Source organism: Microtus ochrogaster, chromosome 1, assembly GCF_000317375.1.
Source record: "Microtus ochrogaster isolate Prairie Vole_2 chromosome 1, MicOch1.0, whole genome shotgun sequence".
Classification (NCBI taxonomy): Eukaryota; Metazoa; Chordata; class Mammalia; order Rodentia; family Cricetidae; genus Microtus; species Microtus ochrogaster.
The window spans coordinates 61,770,107-61,779,252 of NC_022009.1; the positions used below are offsets into that span (position 1 = coordinate 61,770,107).

Genomic DNA, 9,146 nt, shown 5'->3' on the forward strand with positions numbered 1-9,146 from the left:
CAGGACAGGCTCCAAAGCTACAGAGAAACCCTGTCTAGAAAAACCAAAAAAGTACATTCTCATAAGAAGCTGCAAGACACAAGGAAATGATCTCAACTGTGTACATGCATACATCTGCAGAGGTGGCCTGGAAAAGAATGTGTACAAAAACAGTGATTTCCAGCAGGCAGCAGAATTTTATAGTTCTTCCTCCTTCTAATCTTCATTTGAGGAATGTAGAAGCAAACAGGGCAAAGAGGAAAGAATATAAATTATAAAGTAAACTAAGTAAGGCTTGTTGCAAGGTGGGGCTTGAAGTAAGTCTTCACTTTGCCTCTAAAGCAATACCAATAGTAATGCCCACCTCACATCTACGAGGAGACTAAGGCCCAGAAAGGGCTTATTAAAGGAGATATAGGACCACCCAGCCAGGAAGATCTAATTCCAATGCCTGGAATGTTTTTTCTTTTAGTAGTTCTGGCTGGCCTGGAACTCACAGAGATCCGCCTGCCTCTGCATATCAAACTCTGGAAGTAAAGGCCTGTACCACATGACTGACTTATAAATCTGTTCTATCAATCAATATTCTACTCGTGTTCATGCTTCGTACAAGAAATGAAGGAAAGAAAGCATGCATAATTTGACCAAATTCTCTTTGTTTTTGCCCTCTCTACCAAGTAGGAATGTATCACTATTAGTCTAATTTGTATAGAAGGACACAATATATCTGCACAATGAAAGTCTGAAGAACCTACTATTGAAGGGGCAGCAGCATCTTCTGACATAGCAGTACATGTGCATTCATCTGCACGCATACATGCAGATGCACGTGTGTTTGTGTGCAGTGGCCACAGTTGACACTAGCCGTCTCCCTCTGCTACTCCTCACCTTCTCATATGAGACAGGATCTCTCACAGATACCGCTTGGCAGGCAGGCTGGCTGGCTAGTGGGATCCAGAGAACCACTTGTGCCCACCCTGACGCACTGTTCTTACAAAAATGCTTTCGTGTTGGTGCTGGGGACTTAAAATCAGCTACTCATCTGACATGGCTGGCACCCAACCACTGGAGGCGTCGCTGGAGCCCAATACTTAGAGTCTTAAGAGAAGCACAGCAAACCTCTGGCTTGATTAAGCTTTGGGTAGGTTAACAACAGCAACAGAGTTCTTGTTCCTCATCTTCGCACAAAGTGCTGGTTTAGAACCACAGTCAGGATGCTCTGCGCATGGCTATTTAGAGCTGCAATGGAAGGCGCCAGGATGTGAGCCCAGAGGTGGTTCTTTCAACACTCCAAACACCTCATAAGCAGAAGGCCTGAGGACCACGAAGCCCAAAAGCAATGGGAAACTGAAATTCACTTAGAATCTACCATTTAAAATTCACATTTGCAAAATTCAAATAAAGATCTATTCTTTTTTGAGTAAATAAGTACATTGGACAGAACTCTTGATGTTAAAGTGTGTTTTTTTGTGATTATCAAACATCTTTTCATCCTAAACAGAGCTACTGAAGTCATGTGTGTGTATGAGTATTGTATATAGTATGTATACTTATATACACACATGCATATATATACATATACACACATATAAACACATATGTACGTGCATGTATATATGATGCACATCAAGACTGAGGATGAGTATGTAGTGAATGGGAAACTATGAATGCACTGGAGCTCTCAAGGCCATCTGCCTAGCTTTCATAACTGAGCAAAAACGTGTACTTTACCTGTCGAGATTTAAAGTTCCTGTATATATAAACTCCAACAGTTTCTGAAATCCGTCAGCCTTCACCTGACTCTGATCAAGAAAAACATTGTTCTCAGAAGTGCTTCTGTAGATCGCACCAAAATACTCACTAAAGGAGGCAAGCACATTCCTGTGCGCCTTAAACTGGAAGTCTCCAATCACTACGGTACAGTCACAGAGAAAGCCCGCTTCCCGCTGTTTGTTCAGTCTCTCTAAAAGGTGCTCACAGTGGTGAGAATACTGCATTTTGGTATCAGAATTTTACCCTTGATCTGAAAGACAAGAAGAGACAGTGAAGTCAATAAGCATCGGCTTTCATGAGACATCCACCCAAGCAGAGGTAGGGGAGGGAGGAGAAGGGTCAAACACTAAACTAACAGAGAGCTCTTACTTAGCGCCTCCACCCCCCTCCCACATAGCCTCATCAAACACACGCGTTGATTGTCTTTCTTTGTTTTACTGAACTAGGAGGCAAATGCAATGAATGATGGCGAACAAAGTCGATTTCATGAGTAGTAAAAAAAGAAAAAGTCTTAAAATCCTAAACTTTTAGAGTTGACCCCTCAAACTTTCAAGCGCAGAAGAAATATTTACCTGAAGGTGCCTAAACAAATAAACTAAGGAATGACTCCTTGAGGCAGCGGGGATAAGAACGCCAGGCGAGGTGTTTTCATTGCTCTCTGGTCACTGAAATCTGTAGGCTTAGACGGGGTGGTTCCTCCCTGGCGCTAGGCAGGTGCTAGGGGGGCGGGAACGCCCCGACCAGATGAGGGCTGTCAAAGGCTCCGCCACTCCCCAGAGGCGGACACACCCCTCGCCTGCCCGCGGCCAGCCTGGCAGCCGCAGGGTGACAGCCCCAGCCAGTCCGCCCGGGCCTCCGCTGCCCTGCCCTCCTCCCAGCTCGCACTCCCGCGAGTTCCCAGGACACGGGCTGCAGCTCCGGCCACCGCGGACGCTGCCCCTCCCAGGACAGCTCCTTCACCCCGAAACGCTCTCGACCTCCGAGGCACCAGCCACGCAGGACCTCGGGAGCCAAGATCGCGAGGACCGCGGGCCGGGCAGAGGGCGGCACTCACCGGTAGCCGCCCAAGGGAAACAGTTTCTTCACTCTCTCTCCGCCATCTTGGGAGGACGTCACCGCGGCGCCCCGCCTCTCCCTTCCTCCTCCGCTGCGGCGTCACGTCCGGACGTGCGGTCCGGGGTGGCACCGGCGCTAGGACTCCAGAGGTCCGCCAGGGCGGGCGAGCTGATTCTCAGAGGCCTACCGTCCCGGCATGCCCGGCCGCCGGGACACTCTTCCAGTGCTCACTCACATCCTACGCTAGACACTCACCTGGTCAGCCCGCAGCATCTGGGCCGACCCCCGGCTCGAGTGCACAGCCGGCCTCTGCGGGAGCCGCGCTACGCAGTGCATGCTGGGACTTGTAGTTCTCTTCCTCTCCTGTCATCCTCTCTTCATTAGCGCCCCTCCAGTGGCGACGACGGCGCTGTGCACCCTGGCTCTTGACCGTGGCCGGTGGGAGGGATGTGCTTGAGTCAAGACCAATCACTCCTTCCTCTCTTGCATACCCGAAAGCTCTTGGGACCCCCAGAGTTCTGCTTGAGCCGGCCCGCTGACGCTCATCTTCCAGGAGGCCCTTACCTGCAGACAGAAGACAGAGAAGCACCAAAGCCAAGCAAGCCAGCAGGGCGCACTGGGCATGCGCAACATGAGAGGAAGGTGGGCTTTCTACCGGAAAAAGGTTTTCCAGAGTCTGAACCAGGACAATTTTAGCACAATTATTTGCATCAAATTCAGATTTTCTGCAGTAAAGGAAGAAGCGCACAGTTATCGCTGCACTGCACGAAAGTGCCAGCAAGTTTTGATGTGTTCAGGTAGATTCCTCCCTAGACTCTGCGGACGTTTTAAATCATAAAAACCACAACTTTGTTGTTTAAAAAGTTGTTTTTGGACCTTACGGAATTTACCCATGACTTATTTTAAAAGACAGTCTCAGAGAATCTGAGACTTTTCCCCTACCGGAATCTTTGCATTATAACATCTCTGTAAGAATTCGTGAATAAAACCATAGACGTGTTAGTAAGAATAATGTTGAGGCTACTTTATTTTATATTTCTGAGTATAAATTTATTTTTAATTTTGCCCTTTTGTCGGGCTCGTTTCGATAACGGGTTAATTCGGAAATATATAGTGAACTTGTCATACAGATTAAAAATAAAACACAGTTTGGCAATGGAAGGGAAAGCGGAATCTCTAGAGGAAAAAGTAAGTGGCTAATACAAAAGTGTTCCAGAGGCGATAAAGCTAACAGTTGGTTTTATTTGGCTGGTGGATCAACAGCCACCTCATCAGTACTTTTTGCTTGGTGTTCTTGGGCTGTTTGTTTTCAACATTAAAATAGTTGAGTAAAAACAGATTTCTTAGCGTATTTCCCCTGGTGGCAAGTTGCCACTTGCAGGATTTGTCATCATGGTTTTGAGAGCCTAGCTTTTGAAAAGCCCAGACAACAAACAATAGTTAGAAGGAAAAAAAGGGAGAGCGTATGTTTCCGCCCGGTTTCGAACCGGGGACCTTTCGCGTGTTAGGCGAACGTGATAACCACTACACTACGGAAACACAGCTGCCCGAGGCTGGTGAATGGCTCTTGATATGTGATGTTCTCATATACGCTTTGCAAATGTTTTAAGATTTATGTAATTTTCAGTGGGGAAAGGGAAGAGGGGGTCACATCGTTAACTAAATGGTGCTGAAAGAAACTATTTCAAAGTCTGAACTTGTTTGCAAACTCCTTGCAAATCCCTGCCGCTAGAGATCAGGCATCCTCGTTTCTGGCCCTTTTGCTTGGTTTTCGTCTCAGTTCTGGCAGGTTACGATCTCCTGCTAGAGAAGCTGTGGCATGCAGTTGCCAGGGTCCCCTCCGCTTGGCCTGCTTCTGGTGGGAGGACGTGTAAATCACATTTTCTTCTCCCATACTGCTTCCGAATACTTACCAAAGGTCCTAATTTGTGCCAATTTTAAAACCCCTAAATGAGGGATGCGCCAGATCAGACACCAAAGACGCTGTTTGCCGCGCAATGTACTTTCTTCTGAACTGAACTTTATAATAATCTAAGGAATTTCTTTTCTTACCAACTGACAGACGTGTCCTTATTTCTAAAAATCAACCCCAGGAAATGAAAATTAGCTTCGGAGAACCTAGAGATAGAATCCAAAAAGATGAAAAAGAAGAGGAAAAGGAGGAAAGAAATGAGGAGTGGGAAAGAGGATGGGGCGAAGGAGACTGAAGAGGGAATTCTAGTGAGTTATCTTGGCCAGCCTTGCTAAAATGTCTTACAAAACAACCAAAAGCGTTCTGCCCTTTTAATTGCGTACACCTTTAGAAACTACAGGAAAGACGTGGCATTATCCACGATACCTACAGGACATAAATTCGTTTCACACCACAGCACCCCCCCGAAGTTGAGCGTTCCTGCAATATTCCCAGGCCATCCCCCGGTTTCAAGGGTGTCCACCAGTCTCCCCGTGGCCCAGAAACACTCCGGGTAACTCAAGGACTTTGGAACAGTTATTTTTTTTTTTAATAGCTTGTTATAGTTTTCTAGAAAGTTCCTCGCAAATCGTGAGCTTTCGTATGTTTCGCGAGGGAGGCCTGGTTTTCTGGTGTTCAGGTTGCGAGTTTCCAGCGGCTGCAGTGAGACTCAGCCCAGAGAAGCGGCCACACGGGGCAGCGGATGGCTGGGTCCTCTGTGACGCGGGACTCCGGGCGCAGGCCCTCCGGGAGGGGCGGCCCCCAGACCGCACAGGCAGCAGCGCCGGCGACATGAGCGGCTACCAGCCACCGGTGGTGATCGACAGTGGCTCGGGAATGATCAAGGCGGGCCTGGCTGGGACCCGGGAGCCCCATTTCGTTTACCCGAACATTCTGGGCCGGGCTAAGGGCCACAACACTGCAGTGGACTGCGCGCTGGAGCTGTGTGTGGGTGACCAAGCTCAGGAGCGCAGGAGCTTCCTGTCCATCAGGTACCAGGAGATACTGCAGCCTGGGTGGGTGTGGGAGAGGGCGGAGAGTCCAGAGCTAAAGCCACCCTGAAAGAACCAGGGAGAGAAACCCCCTCACGAAAACCTCTATTCTCTTTACACAAATGCATCCAAATGTATAGGTGTCCGCCTAAGAATGTGACTTAATTTATAGCTTTGGCATGGTCTCTTGAACTATTTACAACTCTACCAGAATGTGGAAATTTCCCAACTTTTTGAAGTCACATTCTCCAAAGAGAAAAAAAAAACTGGCTAAGCAAAATGCCTGTAGAGAAAGGTAGCCATTTACTGGCGTTTACCTTCTGTTGTTGACCAGAAAGCAATACTGATCAATACTCACATTAGCTGAAACAGACCAGAGAGGACATATATTAAAGGTCTATGTAGCACACCTTTAATCCCAGCAGAAGCAGAGGCAAGAGTCTGAATTCCAGACCAGCTTGGTCTGCAAATGGAATTCTAGGCTTAGCCAGGGCTATGCAGTAAGACTGAATCAAAACAAGAACCATCAAATTTAATATAATAATATATATTTATATACAACATATAATTTATGCATATAAATCCTATTATATATTAATTATATATTTATAGTATATAATTCATATATATGTAATTTTATATAAAATCTAAAAACCACCATTAACAGCAATCACAAAAGCACAAGCCTTACGTATCTTATTGTTCTCCCTACAGCTATCCGGTGGACCGGGGCCTCATTTCTTCCTGGGGGGACATGGAGATCATGTGGAAGCATATTTATGACTGTAGCCTGAACCTGAAGCCCAGGGATGGCCCAGTCTTGGTTACAGAGCCTGCACTGAACCCGCTGCTGGACCGGCAGCACATCTCTGAAGTGTTCTTTGAAAACCTGGGCGTCCCTGCCTTCTATCTGTCTGTCCAGGCTGTGTTGGCACTCTTTGCTGCCGGCTTCACCACTGGCTTGGTGCTGAATTCAGGTGCTGGGATTACTCAGTGTGTGCCGGTCTTTGAGGGTTACTGTCTACCTCACGGTGTAAAACAGCTAGATGTGGCGGGACTCGACCTCACCAGCTACCTCATGATGTTGTTGAAGGACGATGGTGTCATGCTGCTTAGAACTGGGGACAGAAAGATTGTTACAGACATTAAGGAGAATATCTGTTACGTGGCGATGAACTATGAGGAGGAAATGGCCAAGGAACCTGGCCTAGAGAAAATGTACACACTGCCTGATGGGAAGACTATCAAACTCCATAACCAGGTCTTCCGTTGCCCAGAGGCCCTCTTCTCGCCAAGGCTTCTGAATGTTGACGCGCCTGGCATTGATAAGATGTGTCTCAGCAGCATCATGAATTGTGACACAGATCTCAGGAATGCCTTCTTCTCCAATATTATCCTTGCTGGAGGATCCACCACTTTCCCTGGTTTAGACAAGCGACTGGTTAAGGATGTGGCAAAGATGGCACCGGCCAATACCCCTGTGCAGGTTATCGCTCCCCCAGAGAGGAAAATATCAGTGTGGATGGGAGGGTCTATTCTTGCATCTTTGTCTGCCTTCCGAGACATGTGGATCACTGCTGCAGAATTTGAAGAAGTTGGACCCAATATAGTACACCAAAGATGCTTCTGAAATGCAGACAAAAAATGATGAGTAAAACATTTTTGAGTGTACACAACAAAACACTGTGGGTATTCTAATTCTGGGAGAACAAAAAAAAAAAACATTTCTGTTATTGGGATGGCCACTTTCTTTCCTAAAATGTTTTTGGTAGTTCTGGGACTCAGAGTCTCATGTGTACTAAGCACCCTACCACTGACCTATATCCCCAGCCCTCTTTTTACCTTTGTATTTCGAGATAGGATCTCCTGTTACATTCATTGCCCAGGCTGGATTTCAATTTGTAATCCCTGGCGGTTGGAATTAGAGGCTTGTGACTTTGGGCCTGGTTCTCAATATAGCAGGGCAGGAAATGGTGCAATTGTTAGGTTTCAACCCCAGGACAAATAGCTAAGGTGCCTATTTAACACACCAGACTGGACACTGAGTGCCAGGTCCTCCCTGCATTCCCTATCCCTGCCTGTTACAGGGCCCTCCTGGATGGCATACCCCACCCCTACCCTAAATTTCTCTCCTCCCATCTGCTCATTCAATGCAATAGTGCTAACCCAGGAGTTTCCTGTCTTTAAGGCTATTACTTAAGGAGGCTCATTAAACCTAAATGTGCAGGGCTAGTCTGGACAACATACTACTGTTCCCTCAAAGTTTGGTTCTTGGAACCCTGACAAGGGTCAGTGAGGGACTGGAAGAAGGACAGACAACCAGAGAGACATACAGAAAAGCTGGGTCAGTAGAGATGTGCTCGCCCAGTGGAATGGAACCAGTAGTCAACTCAGAACCTCAGAGTGTTCTTGGGTGCCACATAGGTGGAGGGGTGAGTTAGTCTCTGTGTCCAGAAGTTCTCTGCATGGGAGTAGCCTCAGGCTGTAAACATCCAGGAAGATTCCTCTGGGTGTACAACAGATGCTTTATTGAGGTTAAGCGACACTGTGATTATCCCAAGCACACTTTCCAGTATGCTTGCCTTATGATTTATCTCCTCTCACAGTTTGATTGACGGGTGATTATATATCAGGCATCATGTATCTCATCTGAGGAGGGTGACAGGTGGTGTGTGCATACTCCATTGCTCTATTCAGATTAGCTATTTTCTTCATTTACTACTAACTCCTCCTGAGTCCTTTCACTTTCATAAAGGGAAATGTGGGTGTTCTTGTTAAGAGAATACAGCCCATTGCTTCCCATATTACAGGCTACACCTTGAGCTAATGATTTTATGGTTATTCTTTTGCTTATGATTGCTCCTTTTTAGGGTGTGCTGAAGATGGGGGTATATAGGCTGAATTAGCACGGGATGATGAGGTTTATTGATTATAGAACAGGCTCTTCTAGATGGATCTAGATGGTACTGCCAAGTCCTTTGAGTTTTAAACTGTAGCTAGTAGTTCTCTGGCAAATAATTTTGTTAATGAGTTATTAAGGTTTAAGTCTAATTAGTAGGTATCTAATCCCAGTTTGGGTTTAGCTATTGTGTTTAACTATTGTATATTGAGTTCATTAGAATTATTTTTGTGTTGGGCTTAGGTCCAACAATTAATTTTCACATATAAGTTGGATTTTACTTCTATAAACACTTCTACTTGGATCAAAATCAGAATGTGATGGGCTCAGATGGGAAAATGGCTTTGCCAATTTACCATGGGTCTGAGACCTTGGCCTTCCATGGGTCTGAGACCTTGGCCATCCACAGGTCTTTGTCATGGTTGTAACCTGTCAAAGGTCACATTCACTCAACTTCACTCAATCAGGGGCTTCTTCTACTCCCCACAACATACAG

The 9,146-nt window shown here is 46.4% G+C and overlaps 2 protein-coding genes and 1 non-coding gene across 9 annotated transcripts in view; 1 reads left to right on the top strand and 2 right to left on the bottom strand.

The window, feature by feature from the left end:
• Positions 1–3,783, bottom strand: part of Mynn (myoneurin) — a 21,624-nt gene extending 17,841 nt beyond the window's left edge. For 2 of the 7 annotated variants that reach the window (XM_013347536.2, XM_005343752.2), the window contains exons 1-2: positions 2,807–3,780; positions 1,711–2,002 (exon numbers count right to left, since the gene is read on the bottom strand). In XM_013347536.2, coding sequence (XP_013202990.1) covers positions 1,711–1,976 — 266 coding nt within the window. In that variant the 5' untranslated portion in view covers positions 1,977–2,002; positions 2,807–3,780. Of the gene's footprint in view, positions 1–867; positions 2,003–2,806 lie in introns of all 7 variants that reach the window. The other 5 variants (XR_003377394.1, XM_026782007.1, XM_013347535.2 and 2 more) reach the window with 5 other exon arrangements.
• Positions 3,784–4,274: 491 nt separating this feature from the next.
• Trnav-aac lies at positions 4,275–4,347 on the bottom strand. Its single transcript has one exon. It is a non-coding gene; the product is annotated as a tRNA-Val (tRNA).
• Positions 4,348–5,490: 1,143 nt separating this feature from the next.
• Actrt3 (actin related protein T3) lies at positions 5,491–7,875 on the top strand. Its single transcript, XM_005343754.2, has 2 exons — positions 5,491–5,751; positions 6,466–7,875. Exons 1-2 carry the CDS (start codon positions 5,552–5,554, stop codon positions 7,379–7,381), a joined length of 1,116 nt encoding a protein of 371 aa, XP_005343811.1. The 5' UTR covers positions 5,491–5,551; the 3' UTR covers positions 7,382–7,875.
• The last annotated feature ends 1,271 nt before the right edge of the window (positions 7,876–9,146 follow it).

Coding starts and splice junctions, on each gene's coding strand:
- Actrt3 (XM_005343754.2), top strand. CDS start 5,552: ATGAGCGGCTACCAGCCACCGGTGGTGATCGACAGTGGCTCGGGAATG. Junction 5,752..6,465: donor AGGAGCTTCCTGTCCATCAG/GTACCAGGAGAT, acceptor TTCTCCCTACAG/CTATCCGGTGGACCGGGGCC.